This window comes from Mastigoproctus giganteus, unplaced genomic scaffold (assembly GCF_048544385.1).
Source record: "Mastigoproctus giganteus isolate SK-2022 unplaced genomic scaffold, ASM4854438v1 scaffold_16, whole genome shotgun sequence".
Classification (NCBI taxonomy): domain Eukaryota; kingdom Metazoa; phylum Arthropoda; class Arachnida; order Uropygi; family Thelyphonidae; genus Mastigoproctus; species Mastigoproctus giganteus.
The window spans coordinates 3,144,673-3,172,535 of record NW_028328293.1 but is presented as its reverse complement, the minus strand read 5'-3'; the positions used below and the strand labels follow the sequence as shown (position 1 = coordinate 3,172,535).

General features: G+C 36.8%; 1 protein-coding gene across 2 annotated transcripts in view; it reads left to right on the top strand.

Moving 5' to 3' along the window:
• The window catches only part of LOC150074894 (vacuolar protein sorting-associated protein 11 homolog), a 612,407-nt gene that overhangs the window by 149,273 nt on the left and 435,271 nt on the right, over positions 1–27,863 (top strand). For both annotated transcript variants that reach the window (XM_090389417.1, XM_090389418.1), the window contains exons 9-10: positions 4,793–4,929; positions 20,372–20,433. In XM_090389417.1, the coding sequence (XP_090245543.1) occupies positions 4,793–4,929; positions 20,372–20,433 (199 nt within the window). The remainder of the gene's footprint in view (positions 1–4,792; positions 4,930–20,371; positions 20,434–27,863) is intronic.

Here is a 27,863-nt window from a genome sequence, read left to right as displayed (position 1 = left end):
AGTAGCATGTTTGCTGCTTTTGCCTTTAGACAGGCGCAATTTGAATTCAGATTCAATGCAATTCAGAAGAAGAACACATGTGAAAATATCTGTAGAAAAGCAACAGAAATTGAACAGTCACATGTTAGATAGATAGTTGAGAGAGTTTGTGGGAAAGGAAGTGATTAACTTGATTTCTCTCTTTTAGAGAGAGAGAGGATTTTGGATTTCAGAGAGGGTTTTTGGAAACATGGTTGTAATATGCCATGGTATGAGAGATTTGAAATTGGTACAGAATTTATAGCTACTTGGAGAAACACATTGTTCATGAGAGAGATAGAGTGTGTGCGCATGCGTGCACATCTAGTTTTATCAATGCAAAAAAAAACAATGTTTATGATACAAGGTGTGAGTCAAATGTTTCTCAGATGGGGCAATAAGATTAATTTAGCCTTACTGTAGTTAGTCCAAATTAATTTTATTATTTTTGTAAGGGAAGAGTTTATACTTCGATCCCAGTGCTTCTCCCACTGCTTGAAGTATTTTTGAAATTCCTGTTTAACGATGCTGTCCAAAATTTTTTTCAGTTCAACTTGGGAGTTAAAATTTAAAACAGTAAAAAAATAAGCAATCAATAACAAAGAACACGGCACACACAAATTGCAAGTAACACGATACGCGCAAGTGAGAACGGAGTAACGAGTTACAAAGCTTTAAAAATAGGAATGAAGAGAAGATCTGAAAATTAATTTTTTATATGATTGAAGATTTCATGGAAGTGTAAACACATTTCACCATAATAACCCACAGAATTCCAGCTGTCGGTATTATCGCAAATTCAGTAAGATCGAGTTTACTGTCCGTTTATGATAGATTTCACTAACAGAAAAGCCCAATAAACAGGTGACTGCTAATTGTTTTTATTGTTTTGACCTCCAGAATTTCGACCGAACCACGTGGTACCTTTGGAGACAATCATAGGGTAATCGCCAGTGCTGCTGTCTCCTCCCCCGATTAAACGCCATGTTGTCCCAATTAAGCGAAGTAAATCCTGGCTATTTTCTCGATTGGTTTCTGTTTTTTAAGATTTGCCCCAAATAAATGGCTGCCCCGATTAACTGGTGGCACAAATAACCGGAATCCACTGTATATGCAGTAGGATGAAAGTATTTGTAAATACAGGCCTTATTCTTTTTAATTTTAGTAAATTTTGTAGTGTATAATGTGCTGATTTAGGAAAAATCCATGAAACATTTCAAGGTTGTTAACTAGTTTGTTTTGTTTGTATTGTGTTATGTTTCATAAATATGTCAGCAACCCTGGAGATTTCAATAGTAAAATAACTTTATCATATCAAGAAAGCTGGAACCCAGTGGTATTAGCAGAATACTGTGTTTATCAAAAGAGTAGAACCAGATATTGGTTACAACTACTGATGGTAGGCACAGAAGTTTTAAGTGGAGTTAAATGTGTTAATATAATGGTAGTATAAAGTAGTACTACGCATTACAATGCAAGTAGAGACTTAGTAGTTAATAGAAGGAATTCATATCAATGGGTAAAATTATTTATTTTAAGTTAAAGAATCATTCCTTTTGTCTCTTCCTTCTTAATTTTTTAGCATTAGTAGTTGATGCAAGAAAGCACACTTTATACAGCTTAAACAAAAAATGCTTCCCACCCATATCACCTGTTCTTCCTCCCTAATAGTTTGTCTAGTTCTTTCTTGAATTTATTCAAACTGTTCACTTCTACAGCCCGGTACCATTTTGGCGGTCTGGGTGCACAGTGTTCTTATTACTTTGATCTAGCGTTTATTATAGTGATCTCAGTGCCTTTCCAATAAGAGACTTCTTATTTACCTGTGCAGTGACTACTGCTGACTGGTTGGCCTCACTTCCACGCAGTCCCGGGTGGGCGACCAGGGGATGCCTGGTCAGCTAAGTAGGCCCTGATCGATGGACTATTGTCGGTCAAAAATGACTAATGTAGTGCGGGACTCTCTTGGAATCAAACATTGTGTTTCCATAAGCCTATATATCCATATATAACTATATATACTTTTCTAAGTACTGTTGCAAAAGTGTTTGTATTTTACTCAAAGGAACTGACTATGTCTGTTCAGCCAAGGGCCAGGCTAGGCTCAAAGACACCGGATGGTGAGACGATGGAGGTTGTTGATCCTGGTGCTTCTGGTACTGCGGACGGCAGCGTTGGAGGCTCAGGTCCAGTAACGACTCAAGTAGTGCTCGACTGTTTGCCTGAAGACCTTGTTGAGGTCTAAATGGATAGTGACTTATCTAACGATTTAACAGTTGTTGAGTCAACCCAGAGAACTGCCGTGAAACGGCTCAGACAGGACTCCTCCGATGGCAAGGAAGATCCGCAGGAAAACTTCAAAGACATGAAAGTTGTGCGTCAGTGACTCCACGACTACATGTTCAATGACTCGAACAAAGTCAACAGAGCGGCCATGTACGTCATTTTGGGAATGTGGGACCAGCTGGAAGCCAAGGCTATCGAAGTATATGCCGAGAACCAGTCGTTAAAGGCAATGTTGAAGAAGAGTCAGTCCTCTGTCAACGTCGCGCCCACGTCGTATGCTGACGTCGTGCGAAGCCCGAAGAGCTCAGTTCCTAAGAAGACGGAAGTGCATGCCTTTCTGATAAAGTCTGACTCAGACACTCTAAAGATCAGTGAGACCGTGAAACATCGTTTTGCAGTCCGTGAAGCCTGTTCTGAAGAGCGTAAACGTTCGTCATATGAGAACTATAAAGGGCACCGGAGTTAGGCTGGAGGTGGCCAGCAAAGAGGACACCCAAAGGGTACTAAACTGTGAGACGATAAAAGCAAAAGGCTTGAAAACCGAGGTCCTCAAGAAGCCCGGTAAACATCTCATCATCTATGATGTAGATGCCGATGTCGAGAAAGAAGATTTCCTGTCTGAGATGTACGAGCAGAACTTCAGTTCGTGCGGTGTTAGTAAAGCTCATTTCCAGAAGAGTACTTTGATTCAGTCCATGGCGAAGGATACAAGCGCGAACAAGGATACAAAGAACTGGATCATCGAGGTTCCCACAGACTTGTGAAATATCTTGATCGAGAAGGGCAGAGTGTTCTTGCACTAGTCGTCCTACAAAGTCCGTGATATCTACTTCACAGTGAAGTGTTTCAAGTGTCTTGCCTTCGGGCACCTAGCGAGGAACTGTAAATTCAAGGCTGTGTGTGATCATTGTGCCGGAGAAGGCCACTTTTTCAAGGAGTGTCCCAAGAAGGCAGAGAAGCTGACTTGTGTTAACTGTAAAAAGCGAGGTAATGTCTCTGACCGTTCTGTTCGTAGTAGAGATTGTCCCATCTACAAAAGTTATTTAGAACAGATAAAGAATAAGGTTGTTTATGGATAGTACACCCATAACAGCTTTTACTGAAGGGTTCAGCATAATACAGATCAACGGTCAGAGATCGTATCTGGTGGCTCTACAGTTGGCCGAACGCTCCAAGAAAGAAAAATGTGAGCCGTACATGGCGAATGATAAGGTTCGCGGATATCCCTAGATTATAAGGTTGTTCAGTTTGGTCAGGGTTGTCAGGCCGCGATAGTCGTCTACAACAGAGATCTGGTGGTTACCTAGTTGCAGAAGTTGTGCTCCACGCACAGTGTTTGTGTGGAGATTATTGGCTTATTTGGCAGAGTGTACTTGGTTAGTATTTACGCCCAGTAGTATCGGGAAGAACCACAGGTCTATCTGCGGTAAATAGATGAATTGTGTGCTGTGTTAGCAGGAAAGAAAATTCTTATAGGCATAGATGCCAAGTCAGTAAGCTGGGGTAGTATAAATTCTGACTATAGAGGACTACTCTTTGAAGATTGTATACTGGCAAATAGACTTGGGATCCTAAACATCCCTAATCAACCTTGTACCTTTTCTACACTGCAAGGCGAGTCTAACATCGATATAACTCTATGCACTGGTAATTTAGTCAACGAAATCATGGAGTGGTCTGTGGAGACCGATTGGTCGACTAGTGATCACCGGGTCTTACGATATGAGATCTGTCTGTTTGAACGCAGAACTGTCAATAGTGACATGGATAGATTTGTGGTGAGTACTGCTAACTGGAGGAGGTTTAAGTCAGTCTTAACCGATGTAACTGCTGATGAAGCCTGGAGACAACGTTGGAGTCTTAGCCTGGAAGCCCAAAGAGTTTCCTTAATTACCGAGCTTCTTCAGAAGGCTTGTATTGCTTCTATGAGTAGAGGAAGGAATAGAACGACGTCTGTTCCCTGGTGGTGTGGGGAGTTAAACAGACTTAGGCGCCTTGTCAACCAGACTCGCAGAAAGTTTCAGCGAGCCAGACGGTCAGTCTACCGGAACCTGGACGACTACTGGGAGTGATATGCTATGGCAAGGAGAAATTATACCAAGGCGATTCGCGACTGCAAGCTTTGCAGTTGCGAAGCCCTGCAGGCTTGGCAGGACTTTGTCTCTGACAGAGGCAACTCGAATCCTTGGGGACTGCCGTACCGGTGCGCATATTTTAACTTCTGTTTTTAAACCCCAATTTACTTACTCCTAATTTAAATTAAATTTTTCATCCACCCTACTCAAACATCAATTGCAGATTATAAAAAAAAAGGTGAGTACCATAATAAATTAAGCTATGCTATCATATTAAGTTAAAATTCATACTTAATGTAGTTTGAGTTTTATTTTCTCAGTTAGTTAATGAGGCACTATGTAATAACAGTGTTATTACAGAGCACCTCATAAATCATATATATGTTGGTATAAAATACCCTTTGTATTTTTAGGCTGTATATTTTTATCATCATGATGGCCGAGGACCATGTTTTGCCTTTGAAGGAGAGAAATTAATTCTTTATTGGTTTAGAAATTATCTTGTTATTGTTGGAAAAGATAGCAGTTCAGCTCTACATTCTAAAGGGGTGTAAGTATTAAAATTAGAAATTATTAAATAAATGGTTAATTTAATTTTTGGTTCCCTGGACTCCTGGATTAGCAAAGACTAATTGCATTTGCCATTTTGAAGTATCAAGTTTTAAAAAAAAAAAACAATATATATAAATAAAAGTGTACACGATGGGACAAAACTCCTGCCCTACAGGACTGGGTTACTTCAAGGATGTATATTTAAATATAAATATGTATTCCCGAGGCGAGTATTTAAATCATCGAGAACATTGGAACAGGTGCAGAACAATGCTAATAGTTTATGCAAAAAAAAAAACTATGTATATTACAAACATTATTGCAAATGTGGTCAACAGTTGATATATTCACATTTGATTGCTTTGTGAAGAAGAGGGAAGTGGAGTCCCTTTTGAAAATTTATTAATTACACATTGTCCGTATTCACCAATGTGGCAAAAAAAAATAATTTAAAAAAATAATTAAACGTGCAAAAAACTTCAATCTTTTTTCAATCTAATTCAATCTTTTACATCAGTCTATGGAACAGAACTTTAGACCATCCTGTACATGCATGTGCATGCACATATGCCCTATGATTAATATTTGGACACCTCTTCATTAAGAGTTGGTCATGTCCTACCTAAGCTTCACATGGCAGACACAATTATAAATATGCTTGTAGGTCTTTGAAGAGACAGTACAATTGTGAATGCTAGATGCCATGGTCAATAGAATTAATAGACTTCCAGCATAGGATAATAATAGGGTGCCGCATAAGCAATTTCTCTCTACATGATATTTCAATGGCACAGATCCTTAGGTTGATGATTGGTAATGTGATGTGCAAATGGAAGTGGTCTGGTGCTGAAACTACCTGGAAAATCGTGATGGAATGTGACAGGAGACTACTACAAACCTTTTGGAACGTAACAGGAGACTGCTACAAAGAGCTGTCCACTCATAATGCAGACCGATATTATTGCAGTACACAAAAGCCCTCAGTATGACAATTGGGACATGTGTCAGCACCAGTACAGTGTGCATGATGATGAATGATATGGATTATCACATTTGTGCAGCCATTCATTAGCCACTGTATAACCTAGATACCTAGATGGTGTAAGGCCTGCTATTATTGGCCCATAGACCAATGGAAAGTCACAGTACATGGTCTACCAGTCTGACAGTGCTGCCTGTGTGTGGCAGATTCCTAAAGAAATCGACTTTGTCCCGACAGTGAAGTTTGACAGAGGAAACGTGGATTGATGGAGGCTGTTTTTCATGGTTTGGCCTGGGACCATTGGTTGTTTTGGAGAACACCATGAATGTTGAGGCCTGTCTAGCCATCGTGAACAATAATGTGTTACCTATATTGTGGCAGCATTTTTTGGGAAGGCCTATACCTGTATCAGCAGAACATTGTTCTGTGTCATACCGCTTACATTGTGATAGATTCGTTAACTGACACTAGCACTGAAAAGTTAAATTAACCGACCCAGAGCCCTGACCTGAATCATACAGAGAACCTCTGGGATAAATTGGATCATCAGTTGTGTGTGAGAAGAGACTGCTCAAAACAGAGTTGAACTGGTCGTCACTTTGTGAAGGCTGAATGGCAAAAAAAATCAGAAAATATTTACAAAAAACTGGTAGAGAGTCTTCCGCAGAGGCTAGAGCTGTCATAAAGGCTAAAGGTTTCAGCACACATTACTAGTTTTTTTGTAAATAAAGGCTATTTGTAGGTATGTAGTTGGCTGAAAATTGTGGTAGGGCAGTGTGTGTACGTGTATTTATCATTATAGCATATGCATCCTCTGTCTACATATTTCAACCATGTATTTTTCTAAAATTATCTCTAAATTGAGTAAATTCTCCACAAAGTCAAATGGTAATTGGTTTCATTAGCAATTTATGTTTAAAATAAAAATTTTCTGCAGCAAGCCTATGATTATAATTGAATGAAAACATTTTACAGATTCTATACTAGCATGCCAAACGTCTGAATCTGGGAAAGCTTTCGTCACACCCAGGCTGCTTTTGATAAGAAGCATTGCTCCCATCATCTCTTCTATCTGTCCAATCCTTCCTAAATACATTGTACATACCATACTGAAACTCATCATTCCCTATTTCCAGGTGGCACCATGTTTCCATGGTAAGCCCTATTATGTCAGCGTTACTTGTCCTAATCAGCACTTTGAATTCATTCATTTTATTGATGACACTTCTGACATTACTGTATAGACAGTTAAGACTTAGTGTCCTTGTATAGTTAACTATCCTGGCACACACCTTGAAGTTATTTAAGCCTGCTTCTCTGGAATTGGATACCTGCTCATTTGAAACGTTTCTGTCCTCAGAACATCTTGCTAATATGATCTGTCGTGGTAACAAACAAGAACTCTTGAGGTATGTGTGCGATTTACCTTGACCAATATTATCAGATAAACACGTATCTACATTACCCTTGTCCCCCAAAACTAGCAGTGTCCCTGTTTAAGGTATCCTCAATTATACTGGTAAAAATTCTTGCGCCACCTTTGTTTAAATGTATCCTGTCTCTACAAAACAGACTCGTTCTACCTACAAGTGCAAGCCAAGATGATAAAAAATTTCCCCCCAAAAGCCTTGCAGAGTCCTTTAAGTCTTGAGTTAATCCAAAAGGCTTTTAGCATATAATATCTCCTATTGTGTTTGGGCAGAATTGCAGACACACAGACATTCTGACCTAACTCGTGGCATTTCTTCAGCATGGTCCTATATTTGTCTAACAAATCATCAAATCATGTGTGCTTAATTAGTCTCCACATGAATAATAATATTCTCTTTACCCCCCCCCCCCCCTTAAAACTTTACAGTCTGTTGGTGACATCATTAATTATTGCTCCTGGCAGACATACCCTAGTTCTAGTCCACCTGTCCTTATTACAAAAAATATTTCCCATTTCCATGACAATCCTTTTGAACCAGAGCAGTTTGCAACAGAGCACTATTTCCTGAAACTGGAGAATATCAGATGGATCCAAACAGCTTCCCAGTTAATATTCCTCACCAGTTGTTTAGGTTTGATGCTTGAAAATAAAATTCACAGTTGATTGATATAGTATGGCTTTTGGAAAAATCAGTCCATGTTACCAATTATGGCCACAGCCAAATCTAATGTGTGAAATGCTTTCATCTGAAATGAACATCTTATCATGGTATGTCTGGACATTGCCATATAGCAAAGGTCAGCTACTATATAGTCATATGTTTCCTTCAAAATAGAACTTTTTTTCAAACTGCAATATTTTTTCACAGCCTGTAGCGTACTGTAGATGAACGGGTGTTCCACAAAGATAAGTGCTCAGGTCTATGCTCTTTGCAGTTAGAATGAACAATATAGATTAGAACATGCCTGCAAACATTGACATTTATCTTTGTGCTGATGACCTTGCAATAACTTGCCACTTATAGAATGTTTTCCATTGAAAGACAGCTGCAATTCTCAATAAACAAAATAATCATGGAGTTCACATGATGGTTAATGGCTGTTAATATCAAAATTCATAGCCATGCACTTTTGTACAAAGTGTTGTCTGCTTATAGAACTCAGCTGATACCAGTAGTATCTTGTTCTTAGGTCTGACATTAAAGTTATCTTGTCTATGGCATGGAGGCTGATCAGCTCTCCTCTACCTGTATCAAGCTTTGATCATATTGTGATTGCACTATGGAGACCTAATATTTGGCTGTAAGAGGTTCTTTGCTATCATAGCACAGCCCTTTTGAACACAGTGCTCTTAGGATTGCTTTTGGGTCTTTCAGAACATTGCTGGCTTTAATGCCTGCATATAGGTGCCAGTGAACCCAATCCTACATCTTAGGAAAATGGTGCTGCTCCTTAACTATGCAATTAAAGTTCATAGTCTTTCTCATTCTGTGTGGATATAACTCTCTGATATTTAGTTGCTGACTTTCTTCAGAAACAAATGTAATGAAAAATAAATCTTTATGGGTCCAATTATAAGAACTTAGTGCAGCAATGGGAATATTCATCTGGCTAATATCTGTCAAGATTTAGATACAGTGCAACATCCATGGACAATATACACATCTTCTTTTGACAGCTACTTTCATAAGTAGTGGTAAACATTCCCTAATAAGTGAAACTCTTTAACACGTTGAATGCAACTATAAGTTAATTTGTATTTGGCGATCTGGCCCAGGACAGCAACTACGGGTTAACTCGGACTGGTATGACTTGCCTTTCAGTCACAGCTACGAGTATATTCGTAGCAAATATGTGCAACTGATGGACAGTTGGCTTCTGGGATAAGAATGAAAAATCAACCACAGCATCAGAAAACAGAATTTATTCACAAAAAAATATATTTTCTTCACACAAAGAGCTAGCTTCTCTTAGCACACTGGACAATAATAGCGTGTTCCGCGGCGTTTTTTATTTCTCGTACATACTCGACACGTCTTAGATGGGCGAGTTTTTTTTTTTTTCAGTTGGTGGTATAGCCAACTGAAATTCTAAATAATGAATTTTACGTTCAGACCTAATCTTCTTGGAACGTTTAGAATTTTTTCTCCAATCAAAGATTCAATATAACTTTTCCGTCAAGTTACAGGTTCCACCAAAAAATGTCCGAAATTCAGAGAAACCCGTAACTTGACGGAAAAGGATGTATGCGTTATGCATATATATTTCTATAATATATAATGCAGTTTTTTTCGGACATCTGATGGTTTTTCTTAGCACTGAATAATATGAGAGTATTTGATCCGATCGACCTATGAACCAGAACCGTATGACTCGTCAAAAAGCTCTTTAAATTACGAGTCACACTCATATTAGCATAGAACTCAAGCTCTTCTTCAGTCAGTGGTCTCTTCTTATCCTTGTTTTAGGTTCTTTTTTTTTTTCCTTTTTTTTTTTTTTTTTATATTAAAAAAAAAAATAATTTAACCAAGTACTAAATACAACGTACATGACAAAGTCTGTGTCACTGCAGCAGATTTACGCACAGCACGAATTGATATATAGAGAATTCTGCAAGTTACAACATGTCGAATTAACTCGAATTAACTCGTAGTTGGCTGCTGTTAAGAATTTTCTATTACATATGCCAACTACGAGATAATTCTCCTAGGCTTTTTTTTACAACAATAAGCATTTTTTTATGAGTTTTGGTGATGAATATATATTATAATTTGGGTTTTGAATAATTTAACATGCCTAACTCAAATTGGCGTCGGAGACCAGTTTACCCAAATAAACCTTGGCAGTCAAAGTGTTAAAAGGCTTCTTGCAGGCTACTCCTTAGCCAGTGTACAAACTCAGCAAATTTGCATGGATAATTCAAAAACTGACACATCTGTGGTTTTTCAGTAATCATCCCAATATCTACTGTCTCAGTTTTGCTGCTGCATGAATGCAGTGTGTTCACTGTAGAACTTTATTAACACCTTAGCTGTATCACGACTCGTGTGTCTGGGGTTTTAATCTACTTGGAGGGGAAACCACCTGACTAGAACCGTTTTCTTCTGTTTTGACGGAAGGAAAACCAGATATTTTTGTCAAGCAAACCTTTACCATTGGCTGACTAATTCAGCCATAGAGTAGAAAGCTGAAAAATGTCTCTGCCTTTCCCAATATGGATTGACTCAATCCTGTAGTTTTTAGTCCGGGTCAGGAAGGCCATTAGAAAAGCCAGCAGTGAAGGTATTAAGATGGCTTTGATCCTACTTAATAATTGCTAATTATTAATTTAATTATAATTTACTAATTATAAATTAATAAGCAATTATTAATTTATATTGTTCCTTTTAAGAGCAGTAACAGCCCTGACCAAAAATGATTTCCAAAATTGACATCCATGGATATCCACTATCCACATGATATCCACTATTGAAACACATTTAGATATCCACTATTGAAACACATTTAGATATCCACTATCGAAACACATTTAGATATCCACTATCCACATGATATCCCCTATTGAAACACATTTAGATATCCACTATCCACATGATATCCCCTATTGAAACACATTTAGATATCCACTATCCACATGATATCCCCTATTGAAACATATTTATATATTCACTATTGAAACACATTTAGATTGCAAATACTTCTACTCAACAATAATAACCAGCCATGACATTTTGCTGGATTCCTAGTCATGCTGGAATACCAGGAAACAAGCATAATTGCCAAGTGACAAGAGATTCTTTTGGCATTGGCTCCATCCTGGTTGCTTCGATTGTTCATTACACAAGGTAATGATTGTGTAATGAACAACTCAAATGTGTAACAAGTTACTATGAGATATCACTTCTGTGAAAATCTAGCTTCTTAATATAGGAATTAAGAAGTACTGACAAGAGCATGTGTTGATTGTACTCACTTAGCATCTCTTTTTATTGGTTGTAGATGATCCTTCACTTACTGCAAAACATAGCCTAGGATATATACGTAATACATATTCTAGGATATGTATTAACTTAAGCCCCATTTTATTTGAGATGGCATTAGTTTAACTAAGCTTTTTACCTATATAAAAATGATTAATTTATATAACTACTGCTAAGTCTGCCTATACCATGCTGACTATTACTCCAAAGTTACAAATGCAGTTTTGGCCCTAGTAACCCTTCTACCTTTAGACTTCCATTCTAAAAAACAACAATAACAACAGCATCATCACCATCATCATTTTCTTGGCTTTTTCTCTTATTTTGATTCCTGAAATCATCCTATACTTGATAATTCTCAAGTTGATTACAGTTCCTGGTTAACCCTTCATGTTAATTACCTGATGTAAGCTGTCCGTGGCTAAGTGCCACAGCTTATATATACTGCTTATACTCAGCAGAAATCCAATATGCAAATGCAACCTGTTAAATCTAAATGGAATTCTTGGTCACCTACATGGAAATAAGCTTATCCAGTAGAACATTAATGGTTTACTAGGAAAAAGTTGGTAATATTATAAGTTTACAAGAGACATGATTGTTGGTGCCTTTGCAGAGGGAGCATTCCTAAAGGCAAGTGGAAGTGCTATATATGTGGAACGTTTTGTGTGTCTGTTATAAGTATCTGAAAAAATCTGCAGTAACGGCTGGAAGAAGGCACCTCATGATTAGAATCGGCAACTTCTTTTTTTGATGTAATCAAAAATTGATTTTACACATGATTCCATGTAAAATCTTCAATGCTGAATGAAAAGTACCTGTATCAATCATGATGACATTCTGGTAGCTAAAAGAAGTGGGTCTCTGAACCTGTATTATATTCCATAAGCCTCTTGTGTCTGAGCAGAACTGGTTCACAGCTGATGGTAGTTGAAGTAGTGAAAATGTATTGTGGTCCAACAATGATAATCAGGACACACATATAGTTAGTAACACAGTTTTTCACAAATCATAGTTAACATTGCTTACAATCTTTGGATGTATACGGGTATAGGAACGCCACTAAAACAGTTAACATAGTACATTGCATTCAGTTTGTTTCTCTGTTGGCACTTCACCCATATATGTAATATTTTTATGGTGTAGTATTGTCTAAGTATTGTTACAGACCTGGTTCTAGCATTGGTAACATAATCTGAAAGTAATGGAACATTCTTAATGACAGTGTTATTATGTAAAGCAGGAGTAGACAATCTTTATAAATGGTGGGCCAAATAAAATGTCTGTGAGTTACATGCGTTGCCAAACTTTTTTTAGCTTTCCATGATATTTAGGATTATTAAAATAGTGTATAATGAAAAAATTGTTGTAAACAGTTTTCTGTTATTAATTGTAAAATGCAAATTCAAGATAAAAATACAATTATAGTAACAAAAATTGCAATATTTTATTTTTATAATATTTAATGAGAGATTTGATAATGTTCATTTTTATCAGTGAATCGATATCTGGATTTATTCATCATAACAATGTGCAGTGTATTTTCTAAATTTATGTCAGAAATTCCATTAATTGAAAAATATATATAATAATAAACATATTTTGAAAACTACTGCAGGTCGGAGTTGGCCTGTGGAGCAGAGGTTGCCCACCCCTGATGCAGAGGATAAAGATTGTGAAGCCACTTGGTGGTTTGAATAGCACTGAATGTACATTGGTCTGTCTCCCCTGGCTTGCACAATTACTGCATTTGAATCCATTTCAGATGGTAGGTCAGTGTTTCCTAAAGTGTGGTATGTGTACCTGGGGTACACATATCACACTTTAGGGCAGGGGTGGTGAACCTTTTTAAGGGTGTGTGCCAAAATTGGCGGAATCTTTTAAAAAACTAACCTCGTGTTCCCTTCGGAATTTTGTGCAGTATATCATTATTCTTCTCATACATGTTTTACTTGACAAAAGCGTAACAAAAAAAAAGAATGAAATAAAAGACATTATTTCAAAGATGCTTTAATAATGGTATTACAATAAAATCCTTCATAAAAAATTTTACTTTTAGTTTACAGAACAAATTTAAGATAAAATGGTAAACCTCTCTTATATTGTAAATATAAAATATCAAAACTAAAGGAAAGGAAAGTAAGTATATTTAACATCATTTAACTTCTGTTGCTGCATCATCTATGACAGATACTTTACATCAGGCTTATACTTTGTAACTTTTAGAGATGCAGCACTAGTTTCATCCGTAAGACTCCTAGACTTAACAAGGTTCATCACTGAGAACAACGACTCACAAGAATATGTTGATGAGAAAATTGTTAATAATGCTGTTGCGAGATTTTTTAAACAGACAAAAGTTTCAGGAATGGAATTACAAACTTTTAATACCTTATTTTCTGCAGTTTTCTTGGCTAATCCCATCACTGATCATTTCCTTTCAATATTTTATAAATCAGCTCTGGTCGATAAATTTTTACCTCCAAATTGAGCTGCTCTGAAAATCAATCAATTGCATCTCAAAATCATCAAGGTCGATCCACTGAAACTTCAAACGTGCACGCACAAAAGCACACTATATTCATCATCAGAGCCAAAAGGCATCGTGGATCCACTTTACATCCACTGTTACTTAGTTGACCACTAAAGTTGTCTGGGACAAAATCTGCAAAATGAAGGGAAAATATACATTGCACCCTTCATTGGTCCTGGAAAATAATCGATGTGTTATTGCAGATCAAACTGCAATAGCAAATATTCTTGGGGAGACCTTTTCTATCATTTCGTCAATGTCCTCGCACTCCCAAGGATTCCTGGTCCTGAAAGACAAACTTGAAAAGCAGCCAATTAATTTCAAGTCTAAAAATTTGTATCCTTTACAAGAGAAGAGTTAGAAACTCTTACTAAGCTTGCCTTACTAAGAATACTAACTCTTACTAAGGCAAACACTTCGTGACCAGATCACATTCATTATGATGTGATCAAACATCTGTCGACAAAATCCAGAGACCACTTTCTCTGTCTGTATAATAGAATTTTTCTAGAAGAGCAGTTTCCTGATTGCTGGCATAAGGCAAAATCCTGAAGAGAATGATCAGTGCCTACCTTATATGGTATTTTGATGCAAATGGGCTCCTTTCCAGATTGCAGTGCAGCTTTTGAAGGAATAGGTCCACTGTGCACCATTTAATCAGGCCCGAAACATTCATTCGAGATGCCTTTTTAAAACGAGAACACTTGGTGTCCGTGTTCTTCGATATGGAAAAAGTGTATGACACAACTTGGAGATTAGGAATTTTAAAAGACTTATGGCATTGGACTTAGAGGTCATCTTCCAGCTTTTATTAAAAACTTTTTATCTCAGTCGTTCTTTCCAAGTCCATGTAGGAACTACCCTCTCCTGGCCCTTCAGCCACCAGGAGGGAGTACCTCAAGGATCCGTTTTAAGTGTTACACTTTTTGCCATCAAAGTGAATTCCATCACAGAACAGCTTTCTCCAACTGTAAACTGTGCAATTTGTGTTGACGATTTTAGTAAATTCTCTCAATCCTGCAACATGAGGGTAATTGAGAGGTAACTTCAACATGTTGTTGACCACCTGAACTCATGGGCAATGAATAATGGATTCAGGTTCTCTCTGCAAAAGACTGCATGGATTTTTGGTGAAAGCGCAATCTTCATCCTGAACCTGAACTGAGGCTTTGACAAAATGCTATTACAGTAGTACCCGAGACTAGATTTTTTTGTGACTTGTACTTGGCAGAAAATTGACCTTTCTATGAGGGGTTTCCGAAATGTAAGGTAACACATTTTTTTTCTGAATAATGGTGAAAGGGAATGAGATGAAACGCTATGGACAGACAGACCCGTTAATAATGTTCAAAAAGACCGCCAGTGCAGTGTTGCAGTACTGTTGCCTCACAGCAGATTCCAGTTGAAAAATGGCGGATACTGTGCGAGTGTGGTCCAAAACAGGTGTTCGTGAAGTTATTCGCTTTTTGAAAGCAAAAGGGTCTTCCACAAGTGACATTCACCGTGAACTGGTTGCTGTGTATGGTGAAGCTTTACTGTGCAATGTTGGAAAAACTGAAAGCCAACATTCGACGAAAATGACCAGGACTCCTGACAAGTGGTGTGATTTTGTTGCACAACAATGCAACTCCACACACTGCCCACACCACTCGTGAGTGGTTGCACCGTAATCTTTGGGAAACTCTGTCACCCCCCCCCCTACAGCCCAGACTTAGTGCCTTCAGACTTCCATTTGTTCGGCCCTCTGAAAAAAACACCTTTTCATGAAAGGATTTCACCATGGATGAGGAAGTTCATCAGGCAGTGCGATGTTGGTTACTGCGTGTGGGCACGGACTTCTTCAGTACTGGTGTTGATAAACTGATCCATTGTTGGGACAAGTGCATCAATAAAATTGGAGACTTTGTGGAGATGTAGTGCATGTTCACTTATTTCTTGGTGTGTAATTTCAACTTCGTATTATTAAACATCATTGAGTGTGTTATCTTACTTTTCGAAAACCCCTTGTACAATACATTTGTGAACTACGTGCGAAGTGCACTAAAGGCTTTAATATGCTACGTGCAATCTCTTCAAAATCTTGGTGTGCTGACTGTTGCACCTTGTTGTGCTTCTATCATGCACTTGTGCGATCTAAGTTAGATTACGAGTCCCAGGTATACGCTTCTGCTAGACACCGTACTCCAATGGCTGGATCCCATCCACCATCAGGCAATTTGTATTGCCACTGGAGCACGAATGCATGATGGAGGCACAACAAGGTGCAGTGGTCAGCACACCAAGATTTTGAAGAGATTGAACATACCATATTCAAGCCTTTTAAAAGATCCCACATGGACACCAGTTTTAGCCACATTTGGAAAATCTGTACAACTCGTCAGACTGCCAATCAGCCATTCTGTATTCTTATCCAAAGGCTACTCAGAGATTTAGACATCACATTAGACAATGTTGCCCCATCACCAGGGCAACCTTCTCCATCCTGTCATGCTCGTGTCCCAAATTGCAACTTCTCTCTCAACAATTGGAGAAAGGACAGTATTACATCTGCTGTTTACCTGCAGCTCTTTTTAGCACAGCAATCTGAATACTCTGACCTTACCAGTCTACACAGATGGGCTTGAGGTCAGAAGTCTCTATGGGATCTGCAGGTGTTTTCCCAGACACCACGGTCTGAGCAGATCTCCCACAAATGTAGTATGTTCACTGCAGAGCTGCACGCAATTGAGCTAGCCTTAGATCATATACAAACCACCCACCACAAAAATATATCTACCAATTCTCTGAGTTCATTGCAGGCTTTATAACTGGTGAGGTTCAGTCCTCATCCTGTTCTTTCACAGATACAGCAGAAACTGCACTTCCTTTCATAATCTGAATTTGATGTTCATTTCTGCTGGATCCCCAGCCATATTGGGATCTCAGGAAATGATTTGGCAGACACTGTAGCCAAATCAGTGACCCTTTTTAACTCTTGCCTATTAGACCCCTATACAGACTACATGGAATTAATGGACTTATGTTTAACGAAGTCCTTTTTTAGTGAATTATTTTGACTTCCCCCTTGGAAGATATATTTAAAATACCTTCTGTTGAGCGAAGAAAATTTTCATATAGCGAACGGATTAGGAGAGAATTAACTCGGTATGCACTGTTTGCATTTCTGCCCTTCAGGCAATTTAGGCAATTAGTGCTGCTGCGCGAATTAAGAGAGCTAAAGGGATTACCATTCTACAACTTAGTGGTACCTGGTAAAACCTATCTGACCACCTGTCCCACATACGGAGAAGGTGTCGCGCTAGTCAACCGTGAGCAGATCAAGGGGTATTCCCAATGGGCTGTGGTCCACCTTCTACTGCAGTGGTGTTCAAACTTTTCCCATACTGGAGCCATATTAAAAAAAAATTCAAAGTTAGATTTCTTTATGCTGATTTAGTTGACTTTCCGGGTGGGCCATAGGTTGGACACCACTGTGAATCAATTGTAAGTGCCCCTTTCGAGAATTAGGAGAGAATGATTTTCTTTTACCTTTAAAAATAATCATCTGTTGTTTCGCGGATGTGCGTTATCGACATTTTTCCGTAAATTTTCCCTATCTCTGTTTACACAATCACAGTACTTGAATATCCGAATAACACTAACATTTTGGACAGTTTCAAAAAAAAAAAAGAAAAGAAAGAAAGAAGAAAAAAATCCAGATTTAGGAACTAATGACAACATCGATGACGAGAGAAGGAAAACAAGGACAACGAAGGTTTAAACCTTCTAAACATGAATTGTTGACATTTGGTGAAAATGAAGTTAGAAAATTGTCAATTAGGTTACAGTTAAATGAAAGAGATACAATTCATGGATTTCGGGAATACTTAATTGAAAAGATGGTTTTGGAAGAATGGAAGCATTTGATGGACACTTTGAGTACGATACCAATTTCATCAAGTGAATGTGAACGAGGATTTTCACAAATGAATCTTATCGCCAGCCCAACAAGAGCTTCGTTGATGACAAAAATAGTTTCTTCACTACTGTTTCTTAAAATTGCAGGCCCCCGCTTGAACCAGCAAAATATGTCGATTCGTGGCTGCTTCGGAAACGTCATTCAGCAACGACACACAGAGGAAGAAAAGAAGCTGGCATAGGGTGTCGGATGAGAACTTAATAAAAATTTGGAATATTCTACAAAAACTTTATGAAATTAATTTTACTTATGTTATTTATTTTTACTTATTATTTTAGGGTCCGTAGTCAAATGATGAAAGACCCTTATAATAATGTCACTCGGTTGTCTGTTTGTCCATCCATCTGTTGCAGCATGCATTGTATCTCTGGAATCACTCAACCTATTGACTCGAAATTTTGCATGGGTTTGTATATCATGTGGGGCAACATAATGCCATCATTGTTGACAAAAATTTGTCTAAGAAATGGAGGGGTAGAATGTGGGGGGACCAAAAATGTTGTCGACAACCTATAGCTTATTATACACCGTTGGACAAGTAGGTTTAACAAGTAGGCTCAACAAGTAGGTTTAAAATATAATTTTAAAATTAAAAATGGCAGCGCCAGACAGGAAAATGTGAGTAATTTTTGTGTCCCCCCCTATTTCCGTCGCTAATGGAGCTAAAAATTTAAAAATCACATTAGCTATGCGTTATTTGATGTTTATCAGGGGAAAACTACTTCGATTGAAATCTATCATTTACTTTTTATGTTAAAATTAAAAAAAAAAAAAATGCTCTTTTTGATAGCATGCTTCTTTGTACTAAGTAACTCTTCTTTTGGTGACAAAAAGGTTGCTAAATAGTTAGTTAATAATTCTATAAAGGTCATTTATAAATTTTGAGACAAAAAGTATTTTTTAAAAATTTTCAAAGCTGGAGTTGTCCCAGCAAGGAGGTACTCAGAGCCAGTGTTGAGGTGCCGGTGGTGGGTAGGCACCTGCGCTGAGCCTTGCACAGCACTCACCTGCCAGTCGCTTCTCCCCTAAGAGTTTAATCACTTTTCCAGGAAGAAGTCGGAGTTGCTTCTCCCACAGTCATTCACAACAACTGGAAACACTCAAATCGACAATGTTTTCGTTAGTTCCTTGGTTTTAGGCCAAGCAGGGGTACTGGAAACTTTTTTCAGTTACCATAAAGCTCTCTATTTGAGATACTACACTAACGACCATTCGTGACTACGGACCCTTCATCTTGAGTGCCCAGCACTCAGTAGTTGACCGATTTATTTACTTATTTTACTCACATTTAATTATTTTTTATATACTTGAATAATAAATTTATTCTTAATAAACTGTGTTAATATACTCAATTTGTTGTTCTTAATCCAAAAACATTACTACTAAAGTAATAATATCAAAATTTTTTTCAGAGTACTTTTCATATCCTTTTAATTTTCAATTTTTCCCCATAGCAAAGAATGAGTATCGGCACCTATTTTTTTTACAAAAAAAGCACTGAATCTACCATATTTTAATTGAATGTCCGTATTTTAATAATGATCGTTGTTTATGTTTTACTCATCTGTCTGAGCCATATACACTCAGTTGGATTTTATCGGACAATGACAATGTGCCAGCTATATGTAACTTTTGTACAATGTATTAATTTATATAATTTTATTTAGAATTTTCTGTTGTTTTATGCTTTTTAACCGTTTTATTGCGCATACTGTTTTAACAATAATATATTTATTATAACATTATATTTTAACATTTTATACATCTTTGACTTGGCACATTATAGGCATAGATGCTGATGCATGATAAAACCTTTAAACAAATAAACAAACACATGCACACACACCTTATTTTGTATCCAGTCATTAACTAAATTTGATCATTACAGGACATAAACTATGTTTGTTTTGGGGAATTTTTTTAAATGTGATCTTAATTGTTTACATATATATTTACTACAAGGGATGTTACAGTCCTTGAATTTGACCTTTTATTTTATAATTTCACTTTTGACCCATTTTCAGTTTTCAAATAAATTGAGAATTACTCTGAATCCATTATTAGTATTGCAAAATAAATTCAATTTCTATAATTTTGTTTATTGATTAATTGTGTGTCAGTGATATTGCAGGTCAGTGCCATAGTTTGTTTTACTCTTTCTCATATAAGGTTCGTTTCACTTTTGATCATCAGTTTTAGCAACAAGTATATCTTATGTTTTGATTAAGAAGAGAGAGAGAGAGAGAGAGAGAGAGAGAGAGAGAGAGAGAATGTGCTAGACATCATCTTAAATGAAAACCCACTGTGAAAAGCAGAAGGATGTCTGTCCCCTCTAATGGTTTCTCTAGTTCTCCCTAGCATGAAGGGACATTTCTTCATATCTATCCTGTAACTATCCTTCCTCACAGTGAATTTATGTCACCTTGTGTGTAACTAAGCAGAGGTGAGGAATACTAAGTTTAAAAATTGCATGTTACAGCCCTATCTTTATGTATATATTATGTATATTGACATATTGTAAAACCACTAGTAAAAGATAAGTTAAAATTGTTTCAGATCCAATACGACAGTAGAGATGAATATTGTGACTGTTTATGACATACAGAACAAATTTATTGGTAAGTTTCAGAACATAAGGATGTTTTTAAATTTAATTGATATTCATATATTTTAAAGTATTGGAATTATAATTTGTAAAGGTGGATAGATTTTGCATGTATAGAAGGGAAAGTTCAGGTTATTGTCCTTTGTAATTTTAGTGAACATTTATTTCTCTCAAAAGAAATCTGTTTCGCAGTGAGTATCTAGTTACAGTCAGTGATTAATGGTTTGTGTTGCCATTTCCTGCTTCTAACCTATGGATTGTTTAACTTCTGTAACATAACTGGAAAGAAAATCATATAATTGCAACAGTTCCAAAACATGTTCTAACCAGTAAAAATCACTTGATATGCCATGCTCTATGTGGTGCTTGAAAGAACTCTCAGCTGTAATAAGAACTGTTATACAGTATTCACATTTCAGTGGTATAGTCAGAACTGACATACACAGATGATCTATAGTGCACGGGTGCAGGAAAGTAAGTTCTCTTACTCTTTTCATAGAGATTTATAATTCTTATTGCCATTTCCTCACAGTTTATATCTAATAGAATTAGTTGCCAGACCTGACTTGAAATAGACCTTATAAACTATCTTATAGAGCTTGTTGTGAGACCTGTAATTATCAAATTTAGTCTTTAACTAACTTTGATCATTACAGGAAATTGAATCCAAACATATATTGCATTTTAGTCAGGTTATGAACAAGAAGTCAGCCTGAAAAGAAACTGTATTTGGAGTGGGTGCAGATGCTTTATGGTGCTGAATGATTGTCTTCACAAATAGCGTGTTTATTTAAGTTAAGCTGGATTAGGAACTGTTAGGTTGCATTTTTAAAAGTTAAATATGTCATAGAAACATGCTTAAACCATATTCACTCTCCAGAGCAATGCTTTGGCAATCCTTATTTCTTCCATCACTCAGTATGACTGATGTCTGAGGGTATGATGGGCATTGTGAAGAGATGCAGTCTTCCTTACATTTTGAGGATGCAGCTCTAAAACAGTTTTCACAGGCTGGCTGCTAGATAGTCCACCAGACTGAACCTGTTGGTAACTCTTTAGGAGGCATCTGGGTCAGATAATGTTAGTCTTGCTGCCTCTACTCTTCCAGCTAGTGACTGGAATTAGTCCAAGTAGTGTACAGGCAGTTCCCACTTAGGTTAGGTTAGGTTAGGTTAGCCTAACAGAGGACCACAAGGCCAATAATGGTCAGTGAATTGCTGCATTTCAATCGCTAAACAAATCGTCGCAAAGGCGAACCAATCGAAGGATCAGACGCCACCCTATCCCCCAATCGAACCACCAATGCAGAGGATTTGAATAGCGGTGGTCCTTATGCAGCAAAAAATAAAAATATAGAACAGACTAGCACTATATAGAACAAAATATAGAACAGACAGACTTTATATTTATATTTATTTTCTTAATTTTCATATTATATTTTGTACCATTTTTTATTTTTTAAACTACTTCATTATGCTAATATATGTAAATAAAACGGTAGTAGTGGGTTTGATCCTTGTGGTCCTCTGTTAATATGGGGCATAATGGTCAGTCTATTTTTGTTATTTTTGTTTTATTTTATTGTAGTTAGTTTAGTCTCTATTTGTGATATTTCACGAATTCGGAACTGGCACCTTATGAGGGGTGTGCCGCTAAATTCTTATGTAATTGGCTCTAAATTTTAAAATTGATTTATTATTTTGAATTGAATTTTCTAAATTTATTTGGAGAAATTTATTCTATCATGAAATCTTTCATCTGGTCTTTCTTCGAACTGCCAGTATGGATTTTGCCAGTGTCAAACTACTGGTAATATATTAGCTAATGTTACCCATCTATGACCAAATTCAGTTGAAAAGTTTGGCGAATCTCAAGCATTGATCATGTTTGGCGTGAAGGTCTTTTAAACAAGCTCCCATGTTATGGATTGCCAACTGTTTTTTGCTATTGGGTATCCAGTTTTTCTCTGACCACCCTCTGGTTCTAGGTTGCTCTTTGTCCTGTAACTTCTCCTCTAATGCTGTTACTTCCCCAAGGTTCAGTTCTTTCTCCCACTCTTTTCCTCTTGTATATTAATGACCTTCTTTGACAGACAGGAAATCCTATCTATAGTTTTGTCAATGGTAGCACATTGCATTCTGTCTTCCAGTTTGAGAAACCATTCCCTGTGCAAATCCACCCTATAGCCATATCTTTAAATGCTGATCTTCAGGTAATTATTGATAACCTAGTTAATTCCAATCCTTGTATTTCACAAAAAATGAGACTACTGCTCTTATGCTTATCTTTGATGACACTTATTTTTTTAGATAAATCACATATCTTTATTAGAGTCTTGCCTTCTAATCTCTCACTTGGAATAAGTACATCATAAATATTGTTTCTTCCTCATCTGAAAAAAACTGGGTTTTCTCTTTCATTTTAAGCATTACTTTTCTTCTGAACAAATACTTGCACTTGCTCTGTACAAGTCTCAAATCCACCCTATATTGAAATATTATTCCCACATCTCAAGTGGTGTCTCTCTCTCTCTCTCTATCTCTCTCTCTCTCTCTCTCTCTCTCTCTCTCTCTCTCTCTCTCTCTCTCTCTCTCTCTCATAGATTGTTGTTTCTGCTGCATGCCTTTTCTTTAGTTACTTCTGTGGTCACTGTTCTTGTGAATTGGCATGTGTAACCCTTAAGTCTCTTCCAAACCAGTCTGAACATGTGCTGTTAATTGTCAGCATCTATTTACTATCTAACTTCAAACCCACAGAATGAATATTTTTTCTTCCTCATTTGTCCCTTCAACTTTTCTGATACAGCCTTCCTTCACATGTATATCTTGAAAATTATAATCTAAAGAAATTCAAGTGTAATGTCAACAAGTCTTATTCTGTCTACTCAACCTTCAACCCATGCATGGTACTAAGTACTATAGGGTTCTAGACAAAGTCCTGAATTCGGTACTCTTTTTATTTAACTAGGTTCTCATACCAACAATTTGTGCCATTCTATGTAGCATTCCCTAATCTGGAAAAGATCAGATAGATCCACGCAGCATATCAGTTAATATCCTTCACCAGCTATTTAGGTTAGGTGATTGAAAAGAAAATTCACAATCAGTTGGTATTGTTTGGCTTTTGTAAAAATCAGTTCATACTACCCTTTATGGTCAAGGCCAAATCTAACATGTGAAGTGCTTTCATCCGAAATGGACATCTTACGGTATGCCTGGACATCGACTAGGATATTTCCCATTGCCCTAGGACTAAGGTTATCTACTGATAGCCATATAATGTTTCCTTCAAAATAGAACTTTTCAAGTGTGTTAATGCAGTATTTTTTTTCGCAACCTGTAGTATAAATTAAAGTTGTTCTACAAAGGTCAGTGCCCAGTTCCATGCTCTTTGCAGAGTTAGAATAAACAATATAGATCAGAACATTCTTGCAACCATTGACATTTATCACTGTGCTGCTGACCATGCAATAATTTGCCACTTATAGAATATATTTTATACGTGTAGCAAGTGGTTCTTAAATCAAACATTCAATGCTGAATTTACATTTCAGAAGCAGATATTGCAAACAACAATTCTGTTTGAAGAAGCTGAATGTACTTAAAGTTATCTCATCTATAGCATGGAGGCTAATCAGCTCTTCTCTACCTGTAACAAGCTTTGCTGCAGGTAGAGAACTCAGTACCCTTTTATTTAATTGGCCTTTGCTAAAAGTCTTTATCCTAACTATTTGTGGCTTTCTACATAACATTCCCTAAACATGGAGATCAGATGGATTCATACAACATACAATTTTATATATCTCAACAATTGTTTAGGTAAGAAGCTAAAAGAAAATTTGTAATTATTTTTTATAGTATTGATAATAGTATTAGTAGTCATAAATGATTCAAAAAAGTAATTTTGTACAGGAAAAAAAAAAAACACTTCCCATATCACCTGGCCATCCTTTCTAAAAGTGTCTCTACTTCCTGGAATTTATTCAATTTACCCACCCCTTAAAAACCAGATGGAGTTTGTTCCAACAATTGACCACCCACCATGTGAAGGTAAATTTTCTCACATTTACCCTAAAGTCATCCTTCCTCAGTTTGAATTTATGCCCCCTCTGGATAGCAAGAGCAAGGATTCCATTAGCATTGGGTTTACTTAGCCTATTCAAAGTCTTAAGCACCTCAATCAGATCTCTTTACAGGTGCATAATCTCCAGGCACTGCAGTTTACTGAACTGAAGCCATTCCTGATAGGAGTACACTTGTTCCTCTCACTAATCTTATTTCTCATTTCTGCAGCTGTCCTTACTAAAATGAGGCCTCCAGACCTGTATGCAGTACTCAAAATGTTGCCTGACTATTGCCTTATACAATAGGATAATCACCTCATTATCCCTGATGGCAAAATTCTTGTATATCATAAACTGTCCTGGCAGCCTGTATGCACTCCTCTTAACGTCATATCTGACTGTAGCACACTTCAGGTCTTTTTTCATTTCTGAGTGTAGTACCACAGTTTGTATGTTATTTTGGGGTTACTGCCCCATATGCAGTAATTTGCATTTGTCAGTGTTAAACTTTAATTGCCATTTCTCAGTCCATCTGCCTAATTTTTTTTAGAACTTGTTGCAGCAGCAGCATACCTTCATTACTGTTAATAACCAGTCTGCCAACCTTTATATCATCTGCAAACTTAGACATTTAGCTTGATATATCCTCATTAACATCATTGATAAGTATATTGAATCTGCAGATAAAGGAGCCACTAGGTGGCAGTGATCACAGTGTACTGATGTGGGATTTACTTAAAGATATACATCAAGGGTAAAAGGAAGGATTTTTTGCTTTCGTAAAAGCAACTATGATGGTCTCAGACAATTTTTAAATTCCATACAGTGGAACCAACTGATGATGTTACCAAGCAAATCCTAAAAGTATTCAAGGATTTAGTCTTGGAAGTTACTGGGCTTTTTATACCAACTAGAAATACTGTTCAGGGTTTAGGCCTAAACCGATGTTAGATGAACTAATGAGACTCGTGGCAAAGAAGAACAATGCATGAGATGCATAAAAATTATCAGGCGACACAGAAGCCTATGGTAGATATAAGTTAGTCTGCAATCAAGTCACAAAGGAGGTTAGGAGAGCGAAGAAAGATTATGAGAAATCTTTGATAAAGGATGCAAAGAAAAACAGCAAAGACTTTACTTATGTGAACTCTAGAAGGAAGGGGATGAATCACTTTGGTCTACTTGATCATCAACAGGTGAACTGATAGTTCACCTGTTGATGATCCTGCTTGGGTTGCTGACAAACTGAATGAGTATTTTGCATCTACATTTGCACATGAATTCTTTAGGGAAGGAGATTCCAGAAGTTTATCAAACTCTAACAGGGAGCTAAATGATTTTGTAATAACTGAGAGGAAAATGGAAGAGAACTTGTTGAAGTTAAACATAAACATGTTGAAGTTAAATTTGTGGCAGAGAAGAACAATGCATGAGATGCATATAAATTATCAGGCGACCCAGAAGCCTGTGGTAGATATAAGTTAGTCTGTAATCAAGTCACAAAGGAGGTTAGGAGAGCGAAGGCAGATTACGAAACATAAGAAAGGAAGAACCCGGGGTGTATGGGTTACCCAGTTATATTAAGGGAGGCAGCTAAGGAGATAAGAAACCTTAGCCATAATTATGAGAGCATCTTTGGATTCACAGGAAGTTTCTGGGGATATGCAAATGTATTCCCAATTCACAAAGGGGATCATATCATGGGGTGACACAAGTAATTACAGACCTGTTAGCTTAACTTATGTTCCAGGTGAAATAATGGAGTAACTGGTTAAAGAAGTAATGCAGAACCATCTAGACGGGAGTGGTTTAATTACCACTCTTCTTCTTCTTTATTGATCTGTTTCAGTTTCTAATTTTGTATAGATAAAAATTCTCATTTGATCAAAGTCAGGATTCATGTGGTCACATTCTATTTAATACCATTAGAACCCAGCCTGGGTAGTATTCATTAAAATTTTTAATGGATTCTGGTTTCTGTAGCACATGATCATTTCTAATCCCTCCATTTAAGCTATATTCTCTTTATTTAAAGTCTCATTTTGTTCCCTCATCATATCTCCAAGTACTCTATTTTCAACATTTCTATCAATAATGTGTAATAATCAATATATATATATTTTTTTTTATCATTAGGTTTAGACCTTTGATGTTTATTTTCAATTCATGAAATAATTATTTCAGCTAGCTGGTAGTTGATTGTTGGAATAAACTTATCTGGTATTGTGGAAGTGTAGTTTAGGGAAGAACTAGACAACCTATTAGAGGCATTGGACAGTGATGTGGGAAGTTGGACTAATACCCTTGGCTGATGCTCTGCTTACTGTTTTGTATCATTTGCCACTACTAATCCTAATTTCACTTAATTTTCATTATTAGGCAAATTAATTGAAATTGATTTATTGAAACTGCTTATATTAAGCCTCATCTAGCAGTAACTTGACAAAGCATAAACAGAGAGAATTAAGTGAAATTTGCCATTCCTTTACCTACTTTGCCTGCAACACTGAAAAACAGAAAAAACTTGGAAGTGTGGCACTGGAACAATAAAAAAAAAAAAAAAAAAAAAAAAAAAGCAAATGAATTTGTGGTGCAAAAATGAGGAGCTTGAAGCAAACCTTTTTGAGCACACCAACAAATGTGGGCATCTAATTTGCTAGTATCAGGTCCAGTTTTGAGAGAAAAGACTGATTATCTAGCTCAACAACATGTAATTGGCAACTTCAAATCGTGTAGAGGCTGGCTCCAAAGATTTAGGGACAGGAATAATTTAGTTTCAAGAAATATTTTCAGCAAGTCTGGATCACTGACAAAGAAAAGGCCACATACTGGTTGTGTTTTTTACAGCCCATTTCTGAAAAATAATAAATAACCAAAGGATATTTTTAATTTTGACATCTATATATTATAATTTGAAGTCATACAAGACACTTGTTTTGAGGAGAGTCTTGTAATGGTGTAAAATTGAGTAAACAAAATTCACTATTTTTTTATGCTGTAATGCAGATGTAAGTACAAAAGCGCATCCACTTCATGGCAGGAAATTATCTAAGCTAAGATATTTTAGCAATTAATCAACTTCCATGCAATTGTGAGGCCAGTTGAAGTACTTGGCTTAGGTTGAAAATTTTCAGTCTTGGTTATTGAGAGTAGACAGAAGAATGGCTTCAGAAAAAAAAGGAACATTTTGACAATTCTATATTATTGCATAACACATTCTTCTGAGGCACTTAGGTTGATGAATATATAGCTGTTGTTTTTACTTCCCAGTACTATCAGTTTTATGCCGCCACTGAATCAAGGCATTATTTATCTAACTACTTCAGAAAGAGATGGGGGGGGCACCATGGAAGAGAATATTGAAAAACATGGCCCAGAAA